The sequence below is a fragment of the Argopecten irradians genome, chromosome 1 (assembly GCF_041381155.1).
Source record: "Argopecten irradians isolate NY chromosome 1, Ai_NY, whole genome shotgun sequence".
Classification (NCBI taxonomy): Eukaryota; Metazoa; Mollusca; class Bivalvia; order Pectinida; family Pectinidae; genus Argopecten; species Argopecten irradians.
The window spans coordinates 18,012,952-18,029,126 of NC_091134.1; the positions used below are offsets into that span (position 1 = coordinate 18,012,952).

Sequence of the window (16,175 nt, forward strand, 5' to 3'; positions counted from 1 at the left end):
ACATACAAACATGTGTCAGAATTATGAACAAATGCCTAGCATAAAGTATAGAGTGAATCGCGTTAATGCGCATTAACTAACAACAATTGCAAGAACATGAAATAGTCTATTTTAAGTCTCAGTAACAACGTATTTAAAAATTATCTTTTGTTTATCCTCCAAAAATAGAAGAACTGATAAAATATTTTCATCAATCTTTGTCGATAGAATTCTTATGAAAACGAAGTACATGTATATCTTGATAAATTTCCATGATAATTTGAATTATTTAGCACAAAACTATTAAAATTAAGAGTTTCAGCACAAAATTACAAGACACGGTTAAATAGTTTCCTGGTTATTATATGTACATTTGTATCTATATTTTAAGTGATGAAGAAACAACTTTACAAAGTTTCAATTTAATTTGGTTAATATTAAAAGTGAACACTGACGCAAATGTTGACGTAATTCAACGGATAAACATTACCCTTATCTCTCCTTTTCCGATGAAGAACTTAAACCATCAACATCCAAATTGACTAGCTGTCGGTCATCTTGTTTCTGAGCTGTTCTATATTTCCACTATACAAGACCCAACACGAATGGACCACACACTTCATTCACGCCACATACCGGAAACATAGAAAGCCGTCCTTGCATGCCGCTTTCGCTGTTAATAGGACGTTAATTTAATCAATCAATCAAACAAATAAACAAAATTTTATTGGGATTCTTAAATTTAGACAAATTCCAACAGGAGATACGGTGAAATAGTGGAAATATCAACTGCATCAAATTACAAGATGGCTTCCTGTCGGCCATTTTGTTTTCTGGTCAATTATAAAATGCAATATACACATTATTTGCCTAAAGGACCCTATAGCAGAACAAATCCCTATCGGTAACGAAACATTTCTTGCTTTTGTATACAATGCGTACATGTCTTTCCTTGCTTTTTCGGATAATTTACTTTTGTCTGTTGTACATCATTAAGATAGCATATAAGTTTCTTCTGAGACTGAAAACCACTCACTACGATTTACGTAAAAATAAAAAATATTTTGGATTAAGAATCCTTACTGCTATCAATATCTTATTTAAAATAGAATTTATTTTACATTGATTGCAAAACACTCTCGATGGCGCGGATGTAAACGCGCGAAGGGCATAGTGTAGGAGGAAACCGGGGTGTCCGGATAAAACTCACGAGATTGGACAGTTGACCCTAACCTTTTCACGTTCGTGACTGGGATTGAACCCCGGCCGGCTAAATGAAAGGCGAACGGCTTAAAAACTACACCATCCGAGAACCTAATAGCACTGTTAATAAGCTGAAGATGGCGGGGTAATACCGCAGGCTTTTGAGTGGTTGGAATGACCTGAGGGGCTAAAGCATCTCTACTCTCAATCAGCAGCCATATTGAGCTTTTAGAACACTCTTAAAATATATTCAAATCTATCCTTTACACTGCTTCTGGTTGTTTTTTGTTCGGTTAACGTTGTTGGCGGTTTTTGTGTCAACCTTACTTAGGCTTGCATGCCTTTTGCATACGTTTAATTTTATATATCATGTGTTATATATACATTTATTATTTTATATTTAGTAGTTGATTATCAGTCTTAACATCCCCCGGCACTAATCTGTAACATTACAGAAAATTCTTTTTGAAAGCCTATAACTATCAAGTTAGATCTCCCATTTATCGAATAATATACGACAGTAGCCGCTATCAATACGTAACAAACCTGCTTGGTTAACGGACCCATGCACTCACAAAGTTAGATACCTACTACTCAGAATGCTTGTCGGTATGCTCATTAGATTAATGTCCTATTAACAGCCCGAGTGATCTTGGGTAACACAGCTGATTATACTTAAATATGTTATTAATTAAACATAGGCATATTGCAAAACGAAGTGTCGTCCCAGGGGGCTTGGTTTGTTTTAAATTTAAAGTCGAATTACACCACAACTATACATAGCTGTTAGATAGGTACTTAGCACGGGACAGTATGTGTCATACGAGACGTAATCTACTATGTCAACAAGGAGTCGCTTACAGGTACAGTAATTCGTCAGAGACGTTTATTTATCACCTTATATTGCACTCACCCTGGGTCAGGTGTCGGTATCTGTTAAGGTCACATGACCAGGTATTTATATACTAGTATAGATATAGTAAATCACAGGTAATGTACCATTTATATTAGGAGAACCTCAGAACACGTATTAAATTAAAACTCAACATGTTTTTCAATACTTATATTCTCGTGTTCATAATGAGCATCACTAATTTCGTCACTGCAGCTGATGAAATTTCACAGTATAACAAAATGGTTTTAAATATTTTTGAGGTCGCTAAACGGAAGCATTTAACTAAACCGGGACAGTTAACTGCAGAAGAATTGTATTACACTGTTTCCGAGAGCGAATTTCATCCTCTTCATCAAAAATTTCGGGACGCCATTTTAACCATGGACGAGGCCACAATGTATAACGTATCTGACCTTTGTTTACGGGATATGAAGCAGATAATTTATGGTATCCAAAGGAAGGAGCGATGGACAACGCGATGTAAGTAGTCTCACTAGCACATTGATAAACAAGTACAATATAACCCACCATATACTGCAAACATTTCAAATATGAAGTGGTATAAAACTTGACTCATACTTTAAATGAAGCATATACACAGTATTTGTTAACAATACCACATCGTGACACGGTTATGAGTATACTGTTCATTTTGACGTGATTTTAGGCAAGTCTTAATTCCACTTTGTTTTAGTCATCACATACAATTATTGTGTACATTTCAAAAATGACGTTAATAGGGCATAAAGCTAAACAAACCAGACCGTTTAAGGAAACATTGTAATTGATATTACTCAACATGGTTATCTTTTACAACAATATATTAAGTAAAAAGTCCTCATATTATCAAAAACAAAATGGTTTGCCGATGTCATTTAAGATGAAAACTAGTCTAATTATAATACAGATCCTCATTATCACTCTGTTTGATAAAAGGATCTGACATCTCATTAGGGGTCACGTTCAGGTGACCTTTAAAATTTGCCAATTAAAATGGCTGCCTTCAGAATCTTGGAAATGACAATCGAGGGACAAAGAAGTTTAAAAGAACCGTCTGACTTATTTTACTGCACATCTTGCCCAATTACACAGCCAAACTAAATGTCTACACATATTGGGACGAAATAACGTGTTCGGGTGTAGTGAGGTGAAGAAATGCATTTAATCCGAAGTATATGGGAATAAAGGTCAATTATAACAGTGGTAGTATACAGGAAGTAATAAGTTGTGACCTGGTGGTGTGGCGTGGTATCTTCGGCGGTATGCTTTGGTAAAATAGCACTATAAAAAGGCCGTCCTAACGTGACCCTGGCTGTTAAAAGGTTGTTTATTAAATAAACAAAGTAATTAATTAACTTTAATTTAAAAGGTCTCCTACAAATGGAATAAGGTTTTATTCTCGTTCTCAAAATAACTACGATGTAAATCACCGAGATCGTTGCGGATAGTTCCATAAAAACGAAACCTTAAGGGGTACAAATAATGTAAGTCTGAAATTCAACACTACATTAATAGAGATTCAATGTGAAATTATTTTAATCACACGTTTTCTAGTAAAATATTTCATTTACAGTACTAGATGCCCTTGGTAAGCCCGGCAGTGGTCTCACGGATGGTAACCTACAATGGATCGGTTCTTATGACATGTGTAACTCCGTGGAGGGGATAGTTCACGAAGATATGGTGGACAATACTGGACCACAATACACCTTACAGGGCAAATTCTGCAAAGGATATTTATCATTGGTACGCCCTACCATCTAGTAATTATTAGAAAAATAAAATAGCATGATTTTCTATTAAAAGTTTCTATACCTAAAATTTTAAACCCTCTTCTCCCAAACCTATGTTAAGCTGAATTTGTGCTGTTTGTAACTAGTTTAGTTTTCATTCTGTGATGACACGACAACAAATATTAATATCGAAGTAATCTCCAGAAAATGTTCAAATATATATTCAACAATTAAACAATATATTTTTTTTTTTAATTTTGGAGGTTATATTGTACTTTAGCCATTAAATATACTAGATTTTATGCATGTCGCATATAATCAAACTTACGTCATTCAATCGAAAGCTTTATAATTGATTAAACCTTATAGTGAAAGAAAGTACAACATACGCCAGCAATGGTTTTAGTTCCAAACTAGATTTGATTTGAAAGTCATTTTCAAAATAACGATAAAAGTACACTCAATTCTCATTGCTCATGGAAACTAGAAATGTCGTCAGAGTGGACGACAAATACCCCCGCTGCACAGATTAAGTAATAACTCCATTTAAGTGGGGACATTCCAGTGCCCTATATAGTTAACTCCACCCCCTGTAATAACAGGGTTTTGTAAACCAAAATTTATCGAAATCTGTCAAGCGGTTTAGGACGAATTCGCCGAATAAAGTTGTGTCTACAGATTCAAGTACACCCCTTAACTTCCTTGCAGGAGGTATACAAATACAATGTACCTGCTTTACATTAATGTTTATAGGGAATCCAGGGTATAAGTGGCGCTACTTACGGGACTTGTGTTCCGAAAACATGTAGTCCAGAGGATACCAACACCTTAATGAACCTAGGTAACCCCTCTTTTTAATATCAATTGGAACCCAGATTCTTAAATAACCTTTAATAACCTTTACGTTCAGTCACGAGTTTGAAATCGATCGTCATTTTGCAGATACATGTATGTATATTTTTTACAACGACTAGATATATCAAATATTTCATATGAAAGGAAGTGTGAAATGGAAAATTGCAAAGTATTGATTCTAATTACACTGATTTTGTATTAAACAATTGCGCTTTACCCATAAGCTGATGTAATCGATAAAAGTTTTTTTTCAAGGATTTAAAAATAAACCTTTTATAGACGGAATTTTAGGAAATAAGACATAGCAAGCATTCATTATCTGAAAATGATATTTGTGTTGGAATCGTAATGTCATGAATAGATTTTGTATCAAATATAAACGTGGCTACGTAGGAAAATTGGTCTCTTGAACAGATTTAAAAAGAACTTAAGTTTGAGTTGTTCAAATGAACAAGCCTCAATTATATTATTTTGATTTGTAACTGTAGCTTTATCATTGGTAACCGACAAAATGCAATTCAGCATCATCGATTGCCCCACCGTAGAGAAAGATTACGACGCCCGGGCTATCATAAGCATGTAAGTGGCTTTAATTATATCACTCAAGAAAATACATATTGCAGAGTAGGTCGCCCACGGCACATTTTATCTGTATCCGAATACATCACCCTACAAAAATACCTTGTTTACGTTTTACTCTTTTCAAATGCAAAATTTTGACAATAACATTTGTATTGTTGTATTAGTATAGTTCGTATTTATTACTCTAATTCTATGATTTGTATCTATTACTGTATTTCTATGATTTGTATTCCAGAACAATTTGCAGTATTATAGGATTTCTAATGCTCATGGGAACAGCTTACGACGTTATGAATGTCCGGTACATTAGAACAAAACAAGCAATACAGCAAGAGAAATACAACGAAATTGTTAAAAGCCAGACGGAAGTCGAACAACATCAATCAGATGCTTCTCTCAACGAAAGCACGTCGCTAATAAAGAAATTAAAGTCAACACCGACAGTACTTCAAACAGAGGAAGGTTAATCAGTGAATAAACATACAAAATTAAAACAAAAAGATATTTAGTCTCTCAAATATAGATGTGGAATTTTTTTAAATAAATGTAAGTCATTCAAAGTTATATTTGACGTAATTGTCACACTAATGAATCAAGAAGAGCTTTTAATATTTTATTCAACACTAAAACTTACCAACATTTTGGGAATTTCAATACATGTACTTAGTAGGAATCGGTTTTAAATACTCGTCCAATGGTATTCAGTATAATGTGACCGGGTGGGCTGTGTTGCTTGGTGTTTTCGGCGGCATGCTTTAGTGATATAGCACTATAAATGGGCAATGGTTCGACTATACAAGAAGACACAACATGAATATACCGCAGTCTCCCAAAACAGACACCACACACTTCATACACGCAGCACACTGCATACATGAGAGGCCGTCCTTACATGACCCTGGCTGTTTATAGGACGATGATAAATCAAACAAACAATACAAATCATATTAGGACTAATTTTGAAAAGATGTAAATAATCTGTTAGGAATTAATAATCAACCAATAATTGTGAAACCAATAGGATAAACAGGAACAAAACAATAACTTGATTATATATGCACATATTATATTGAAACATGATTTTTTTTATTAATCAATACTCAATATCATTTCCAGGCACAATTGGTAAAATTCTCATGGCGTTTTCACTTATGACTAACGGAGAAAAACTCCTCAGTACAGCACAGCCCGCGGGAAGTCTGACTGCTATTAATGGTATGAGGTTTCTGAGTATTACATGGGTTATACTCGGACACAACTACTCGGCGGGGCTGCAGTTTTCAGGTGGGAATCTGGTCATCATACTTTGAAATACAACGTTAATTTAAAAAATCGCCAAAACGTATTAAATTGAGTCTCATGTGCAAGTCTTTGTTAATGCAATATAACAAAAAAAATACTTTCAATAAGGAAGATAAAAACGAGACAATCGATTTTGTGTATATTACGATAATAAGAGAGAAAGAAGAGATCATTTTAAACTACATTAATTTTGATCAGAAAATCTCATCTCATATTTGATAAGATGTAAACAAAGCTAACTTATCTCTCCACAGTGAATGAGTTGCCTTTCTATGAGGAAATGTTTAATAGATGGACATTTCAGGCCATTGGAAACGCTTTTGTATCGGTGGATTCTTTTTTCACTATGAGGTAATTTTGATATACTTAGTCTTCCGTCTTCGCATATTACAGATTTATCTTCCACATTAGTACGTACCCATTGTAACATATATATTTTGTGAGCGAAATCCACGTCGTTTTTGCTGATAACTGAAACGTTACGCTCGTAAACACAAGATGTCACAATCCATTCCTACCCGCAAGGGCAGCTAACTCTGTAATCTACTAATACATGATATATAGAGTAACCTTAAAAAACCGAATCGCCACTATTCCCATAACTTAACACATATCCTTTCTGTAATATCGTTTGGTATCAATCTATGCCATTTCGATTTCCTTTGCGTTAAAAATCAAGAAATGTATTGAACAAACCTAGCAAACATTTTATCATTTATATATGGTTTAATTATTGTTTTTTTGCCTATAGCGGCTTTTTACTGTCCTACCTATTCATGAAGGAAATGAAAAAATCAGACGGAAAGATGAACTGGGCTATGTTCTACTTCCATAGGTTTTGGAGGTAAGCGAGCCAGCTTGTTTACAAAAGTTTCAAACAAATGATATATTTCGTATGCATTGCTATACAGTAACCATTTATGCCCTTCAACACAAATCAAGAACAACACAACAACTAAATGAGATTGAAATGGCCACCACAAAAAGGGTAACATTTGAATTTATTATTAATGATCCACCATGTGGATTAAACAAGAAATAACGATCATTAATGCAAAATCCAAATCATAACTAAAGAATAACATTTTATCCAAATTATGCTAGCCTAAGTTGGGTTGATCCAAAAACCGCCACAAAGACTAACATGATCTACAATATCATGGAGGTCTTCCTCACCGTCATCAGCAGCCAATCGGAAAATATATATATTCCATTTAAGATTCCTTGTCTAAATTATAACACAGTAAATATCATAGTTTTAAAGAGTCAAACTCTAATTATTCTTAAACTCCAAATAAGACATTCCTAGACAAAATCCTAAAACAATTACAAAGTATAACGATAAAGCTTTATATGAGTTACAAGCATACAATAAGCTAATTTCTTTGCTAGCATTTAACATAAGATTGTGAGTAGGTCTTAAAACATGTATTTTATGTATCTGCTGCGAATTTGAGAATATGACTAAAGCAACTACTAGAGAAAGTTACAAATAAACAAATTAATGAATAATGTTTGTTTGCTTGTTTGATTAATTAACGTCCTATATAACAGCTATGGTCATGTAAGGGCGGCCTCCAATGTATGCAGTGTGTTGCGTGTGTGTTGTGCGAGGTGCTTGTTTTGGGAGACTGAGGTATATTCATGTTGTGTCTTCATGTATAGTGGAACTATTGCCCTTTTTATAGTGCTATATCACTATAAGAAACAAATTATATCACATAGAATATAGGTTCTAGGAATAACACAACTGTAGGAAAAAAATATTCCTGAAAAATGGTAATCAATTAAAAATGGTAAAACATGTTGGTCCGATTTTCATTTTAGGTTAACTCCTCCTTACATGCTGGTCTTGATGATAAGTGCTACACTTACCCGGTATATGGGAGGTGATGGTGGACCTAACTGGGCAAAAAAAGGAATCGAGTTAGATTACTGTGAGGATACTTGGTGGACAAACCTCCTCTACATCAACAACTTTGTAAACATAGATAAAATGGTAAGATATACTAATCTATTGATCTATAGCTAGCCATATGTAAAATGCGTGTTTTATCAGGATACAGTATGCTTGTGTGGTTTCGCCTGGCAATGGCGGAACGTGTGTGTCCATTTTATTCCACTGTGTTTCTTCAATTCTTTCCTAACTGACGGTAATTTCTTCATAGCACGCCCGTGTAACCATATCAAATGTTACCTTAAAATGACGCCGCTGGATTAGGTGCGAGTATGAGTTTTTAGAGACTGCGGTATAAATCCGGTTGTATCTTCTTGTAAAGTGGAAATCTTGCCCGTTTTATTTAACCCGACGTATGCTAGGCGCTAAGCAGGAGTAGAAACTACCGTTTTTATAGACTGGCTGTGTCTCGGCTAGGGGAGATAACCCAAAACATCATAGTATCTTTCATCAGTGTTTTGTTTGTTTTATGGTCATGTAAGGACGGCCTCTTATGTATGCGGTGTGTTACGTGTATGTTGTGCGAGGTGCGTGTTTGGGAAGACTGCGGTATGTTCGTGTTGTGTCTTCTTGTATAGTGGAACTGTTGCCCTTTTTATAGTGATATATCACTGAAGCATGCCGCCAAAGATACCGAGCAACACACCTCACTCGGTCACATTATACTGACAACGGGCGAACCAGTCGTCCAACTACCTGTATAATGAGCGCTAAGCAGGAGCAGAAACTACCACTTTTATAGACTTTGGTGTTTCTCGACCAGGGGACAGAACCCAACGCCTTCCTCACAGGGGCGAACGCTCAACTCAAGGCCAAAAATGAGGCGGTGCCAAGGGAGGCATTACGAAAGATAAAGTCAGTTAGGAAGCAGAGAAAATTTAAGATTCTTAATTTAGTCGCCTTTTACGATCATGCAATAGGGACAGCATGTACAATTCTAACGCCCTACCTGCACCCTGACGGTAAATATGACGTTCATTAATAAAATAAATCAACAAACCCATGTATTTTGTGTGTTGCGTGTATGAAGCGATGCGTGAATTTCCACCTTCAAACTCTTCCAAGATATTAGACTACCTATGATAAAAATTGTAGTGTTATAAGACTATAGGTCGGCATGCCCAATAATGACAAATGACAGCTGTAGTAAACAACAGAACGTCATTTGTTGCAAACACGAATATATTTATGAAATATTTATAATAAATAAATCTCTCAAGGGTAATTCAATTATCACTTCCGTGAAAGATAACACAATTTATTACGAAAAGGATATCGTAGCAAAGAAAAATATAAAGGAACACGTTGTTGCCGGGGCGAATACGATAGGGATCAGCAATACCATAATCAATAATGAAAACAGAAACTTGGTCCGTATCTGCCCGTGCCATCCCTAGGTTACTTGTGTAAATGCATAATTTATAACTATCATACACCCAATGGAAAACAAACTAAAGTCATTAGCTATTGAGATATGTAGACTAGTAACACTTATCTTATTTACTTCTTATTTGACTAAAAAGTTACTAATTAATTCAAACAAGACAAATCATTATGAAAACCCCAAGATCTACGTTGTAGTGCTCAAGGCTTCAAAAAGATGGTATTAAACACTTTTAAGCTACAGTGATAATACATTCCACTAAAGTCATTAATTTGAGCAATCAACCAACCAACCGAATCCTGATAACCATGTTCAATATCAGGTCTCTAATCCTCTTAATGTCTTATAAAATATTTATAGCTTAATATATCTGACCATTATAATCATTAATGCAAATGATAACTTATCTTTTAGATATTTGTTTTCGTGTGTAATTGCGAAGAAAACATATTTACGTAAGAAAATTAATATATATACTACTTCGTCAGCTCTTTAGTCTATCACTATAAGGCCAACCCTCAAATCGTACTAACAATGCCTCACCATCAGATCTTGCTTTATTTTCATATGTTAATGTGTACCATAATTACCATATAAAATAAGGTTATATATTTAGAATCCAAATTATTTCATTGGGTGAGATTTTAACTAAATAAAGTTTCTTTGTCATTTCAGTGCGTCGGATGGTCATGGTATTTGGCAAATGACATGCAATTTTTCATTCTCAGTCCACTGATGCTCATACCGCTATATCGGTAAGGATATAGAATAATATATTATCACATGGGTCTGGCCATGTTTGATTTTTTTTCATTAACTCAATAATGAAAAGATTAAATTATAGGTTTTTTTTTAAGTGCGCCGTCATCACAGGAACGTCGATATAGCAGGCATGTAAAGTATGGGAGAAATAAAGTACATTGCGAATTACTTAGACACATGAGCCTTCATATTATCTACATTTGTGATATTCAAATCAAAAAATTATGTAACGAATCTGCTTCAAAAGGAGTTTTTTTACAATACATGAAAAGAAGATAAAATGTGATGTACGAAAAGATAAACCTGTTTGTATATTCGAAAATTGTTACCTTACTTGGTTTAAGTATATGTTTATTCATTACAGTAAGAGAGTTTTAGGCTTCGTAGTTTGTGGAGTATTCCTATTAGCGTCATATATAACAACAGGCGTGCTGAGTTCTCACCATGGTTGGGCAGCTACACCGTTGGAACAAAGAGTAAATCAAGAGTATGTATGATAAATGATTCGTAAGGGATTTATATCAACATGGGTTTATCGAACAGTTTTGGGAATTCGCAATCAAATCGAAATAATTATTCTCGATTCATTTCATAGAAGATCGAACAACATCACATGATGGAGATGTTCTGAAAACCTTTCAAATTAACTATTGAAATTTGTACCTTTTGACGAGGACGAAATGATTTGCAATCGCTACCATAATCTTGTTTGGCTATTTAGTGATTGATTTCTCGTTCAAAGCACATGTATAAACGAATTGTCACGAAAATTCATCAGAATTTGAACCTGTACGGAATATTGCCATATCATTTTAGGAACGAAGAGGGAAATGATATGTATTTTAACTGAATAGATAAATTATATCGCCGCAACGAAGTAAGGAGAGGAGATATACTGGATTCCGTCTGTCCGTCAGTCGACACAACAATCGGTCGATAATCCTAAATACTCGAAGGTTTTTCAAGGAAACTTGTTGGTAATAATCTTTTAACGGTGTAGATGTGCGTAGCAAATAAAATTGGCCTCTTTGACTACAATTCTACACTTCTTTATTATGTTGAAACCCATACATTAGAGCAGAGAGACAGGAACTTGTTCTATGTAATATTGGATGTTTGTTTTATAACGTGATTTGCCCGTTTGCTTATTTAAATAAACGTCGTGAAGGCCGCTTTATGAATCCGGTGAGGTGCGTGTTTTGGGAGACTGCGGTATAAATTTTTCATTCAAACAAATACTACTCAATAACTGAAAGGCTCAGGGTACTCCTATTGGGCTTGACAAAACAAATTTGGATGAAGGGCTGCATAATGTACCATGGATTCTTTATACAAATAACTTTGACCCCCATTCAAGGTCACGCAGCTCAAAAATACTAAAATCATTAAATGAGTTATTGTCAACTTAAAGGTCTAGATATCCGATAGTAAGTTTATGGTACGCTGGGACAAAGATCTATCAAGGCTGTTTATATAAATGACATCGACTTTCATTCAAGGTAACAGGGGTTAAATCGGCTACAGTTTTAACTATTTTCTGTGTACTTCAATACTTTTATATGTCGTATTGTATTAAAAGTCAGATGCAAGTTAAGGCCGATTGGCACGACTTCTGTTCATATACAGATATATCAATATACATGTGTACTCGGACTTTTAGCACTGTCCTCTGTGCGCGAAAGGCCCTGGAATTAGAATACTGGTAAAATGATACACATACAGTATTTATAATGAACCAAATATAGATACAGTAAATGTTACTTTTATCCTCCGCTTTCACCGAAACGGAGATATTAATGTTGGCCTGTCCGTCCGACTGTCTGTCTGTAACTATGGTTTCCATGAAATAACTACCAATCTTGAGCATCGTTTTGGTAGCGTAGTCACATATTCAAATGTGCCAAGAACTTTGATGAGTTCGCTCGGCACTTTCATCGAACCCTATTTGGCGGAGTTATGGTCCTTTGATAAAAGAAAACACGCCATTTTTGTCTGTTTTCGTTCGATAGGACTTTCATATGACCCTATCTGACGGAGTTATGGGCCTTTGATTAAGGAAAGCGGGGGATATAAATTCCATGAATTTGGTTGTTTCTTTTAGTGCAGTAACAACATATATGACAGAGTATTACGTAAAGCCGTGGTGCAGAATCGGTCCGTACATTATAGGAATCATGGCAGGATATATACTACAGGCCTGTGATAACAAGTGTAAAATAAATAAGGTAAGACAAAAGTAAACACATACATTTGAATTTAAATAGCATTATAAGATGTTGGTCTTACCTTAATTCATTTCTTTTTAATGGAGTCTAAAGCTAGTGCAACTGAGTACACGGTACAGTACGAAGCGTTAATTCAAATTATAGTATGAAGCATATTGAACGGTGTCTACTCCTAAATTGTTCATATATATATATTTTGTATGTTATTTTCATTCAATGTTCAAACATGTGAAAGCATTTTATATTTGTCTGTATGTTCTTTGACAGTAGAAAACGAATTTTTTGTTCATACTCAGAATGATGGAATTTCTTGTCTAACACGTGCGTAAAATTCTTGAAATAAAAACAAACACAATTGACTTACAGATAGTGAACTTGTTTTGTTGGGTGGTAGCGACAGTTGTTGGATGTTTGATTGTGTACGGGCTGTACGATTCCCTGACCGGGACTGTACTATCAACACCTGTCGCAGCATTCTACAATACCGTCCATAGAAGTGCATGGGGTGTTTGTATATGCTGGGTCATATTTGCCTGTGCGACTGGAAATGGAGGTACAAGTAATACACTTGCTTTAAAGTTATGTGTGTCGTTCGGTTATGTTGATATTCTCTAACAAAGAATTATTATTAATTTTAATAAGTTATTTCACACTTAATACCAACATTTTGAGAACTATAATACTTGCAATGCATAGGTTTTCAAAATATTATTGAGATTTAAAAAAAAAAAAAAACACATGTCAAAATGTTTGCCCGGTTATGGCACGTACAAATTAAATTTTATTATATCCGTGTATGCTTTAGAAGATTTTCTCTGTGTATATTTCATTTGGTATCAATACCGATAAATAATTCACTTCACACTGCCACACAGATCGAAAAACACAACCCAATGGAATGGAAGACGGACAATCTTATTACTATATGTTAGACTATATCGGCAAAGTGTCTGATATATAAAAATGATCTGATAATTGTTTTAATAGTAATATTAGACCTTATGTAACAGATAATCACTAAAGGTGTGATTACTTTATAACATCGAGTCGTTTCCTGGCTCCTTGGTAGGGATTTTACAGAACATATGCGTGTATGTAGTTTACGAATTACTAATTAAAAAAGGCATTAAAAACAACATTCAAGCTTAATTTGGTGTCAATTATATAAAATGTCAGGAATGTTTCACAATCGCCAAATCCATTTTGCTAACAGTCACAGTTATAACACAATGATTACAGATTATAAAACAGGTTTGTGTATGTTTCAGGTTTTGTGAACACTTTGTTATCCTGGAAGGGATTCGTTCCTCTCAGCCGTCTATCCTACTGTGCCTATCTCATACATATCATCATCATAGGCGTTCGTGTAAACACCCAACAAATACCTGCCTACTTCTCAGTTTTCGAAGAAGTAAGGAGCGCAAAAGTCCATAAAATTGTTAATTTATAGTTATTATGTTTTCGACTGCGCAGATCAGAACGTTCGATTATTGGATTCAACACTTAATTACTTTGACATTAGTGCAAGTTGTTTCCGTGCCAAATACTGCCGTAGAATGATCATAAAAAGGTGATTGCCCCGGCAATTCTTTTCTATAAAGTTAATTTCACAAATGAATTGACCATATATTTACATGAAGTCAAAAAAAACAAAAACAAAACAAAAAACCTCCAAAATAACACTTTCTGTCTTTTTTGTATTAATATTGATTTATCATGATGTTTCTTTTCAGATTGTTTCGTTTCTTGGAATCATTGTAATGACGTTTGCTTTGTCATTTGTTACATCTCTTGCCTTTGAATCTCCGATGATGGGCCTAGAAAAAGTAGTGTTCCCAAAGAAAAAGAAGTGATGACAGAACAACATTCGAGTTGACGGAAGAAATTCATTAGTTATATGAAGCCTTTTTACGTTTTGCCAATCGCGCAATGACATACATGCTATCTCCGCCCAATGAAACCCCTACATATATGTGTACTTTGTTTTATGAAAACAACGTAAATGTTTTTGGCATAGACTTAGCGGAAACCAAGAAGAAATTTATAGATCGTTAAAACAGAACAGAGTTTAAATATCAACTCGCTTCATGAAGAAGTTTTGTACATTAATGACATAGATCATATAGGATTTTAAGTTATTTTAAATTTATAGGGAACACGTGATCAAAGGCGTCTTCTATCTTATCCCAAAACGTACGTCATTATTTACTATATAAAAATGGATTCTATCGTACTTCTTCTCTGCGCTTAATTTAAACATTTATTTTGAAACATTTTAGTGAAAAAAACACAAAGCAGTTCGAATATTACTGTATACAGAGTTGTACATAAATATGCATAAACATAAATATTATAGTTATTCATTTACCTAATATTTCGCAAAATAAAATAGTGAGTATTAAACTGGATGTCTTGTTAGGAATTATTTATTTATCATTCTGTGTAAGAAATGATACTTTTACATGTATACGTGTTTATGAAAACTGTACCTATACTTATACGGATATAATTGAATACAATCTTGTTAGTAGCTAGAAACAATTAGCTGAAGTGAAGGATGGGGTATCAGTACAAGTCTGAAGCTGCTGCATTAGACGCCACCAGACAACTTATCATTTTGTTCAACGTAAAAAGTAGTGAAGACTGAACTATTTACTTTGTGTATACGGGGAATGAGTTATGAACATTTGGCCGATTGCTCATGCTATATTGTAGACATTGTATCACAGTATCATTGGTATTCATTTCTAGGTAAACAAGCGCATCTGGAATTGACTCCACCAAACAATTCGCTCCTACATTGCCTATCTACTCTGGTATTAATTACATCATGGGTATGACTTAATCGATATATATTTGTTTGTTTGATTAATTAACGTCCTATTAACAGCTATATGGTCATTTTAGGACGGCCTCCCATGCATGCGGTGTGTTGCGTGCATGTTGTGCAAGTGAGTGTTTTTGGAGACTGCAGTATATTCATGTGGTCTATAAAAGTGGTAGTTTCTGCTCCTGCTAAGCGCTCGGCAAACAGGAAGTGGGACGACTGGTTCGCCCGTTGTCAGTATAATGTGACCGGGTGGGATGTGTTGCTTGGTGTCTTCAGCGGCATGATTCAGTGATATAGCACTTTAAAAAGGGCAACAGTTCCACTATACAAGAAGACACAACACGAACATACTACAGTCTCCCAAAACACGCATCTCGCGCTTCACACACTCTGCACACTGCATACATGGGATACCGTCCTTAAATGACCCTGGCTGTTAATAGGACGTTTAAATAATTAAATGAACAA

At 34.7% G+C, this 16,175-nt stretch overlaps 1 protein-coding gene across 1 annotated transcript; it reads left to right on the forward strand.

The window, feature by feature from the left end:
- Window positions 1–2,173: 2,173 nt before the first annotated feature.
- LOC138319424 (nose resistant to fluoxetine protein 6-like) lies at window positions 2,174–15,208 on the forward strand. Its single transcript, XM_069262580.1, has 15 exons — window positions 2,174–2,557; window positions 3,651–3,823; window positions 4,564–4,651; window positions 5,154–5,244; window positions 5,483–5,709; window positions 6,364–6,531; window positions 6,804–6,900; window positions 7,301–7,393; window positions 8,377–8,548; window positions 10,566–10,645; window positions 11,017–11,139; window positions 12,754–12,877; window positions 13,244–13,430; window positions 14,146–14,288; window positions 14,611–15,208. Exons 1-15 carry the CDS (start codon window positions 2,230–2,232, stop codon window positions 14,728–14,730), a joined length of 2,214 nt encoding a protein of 737 aa, XP_069118681.1. The 5' UTR covers window positions 2,174–2,229; the 3' UTR covers window positions 14,731–15,208.
- Window positions 15,209–16,175: the final 967 nt, after the last annotated feature.

Excerpts from the sequence above, each read along its gene's own strand:
- LOC138319424 (XM_069262580.1), top strand. The coding sequence starts at position 2,230 with ATGTTTTTCAATACTTATATTCTCGTGTTCATAATGAGCATCACTAAT. Across the intron at positions 7,394-8,376 it reads TACTTCCATAGGTTTTGGAG|GTTAACTCCTCCTTACATGC; the intron begins GTAAGCGAGCCA and ends TTTTCATTTTAG. Across the intron at positions 12,878-13,243 it reads ACAAGTGTAAAATAAATAAG|ATAGTGAACTTGTTTTGTTG; the intron begins GTAAGACAAAAG and ends ATTGACTTACAG.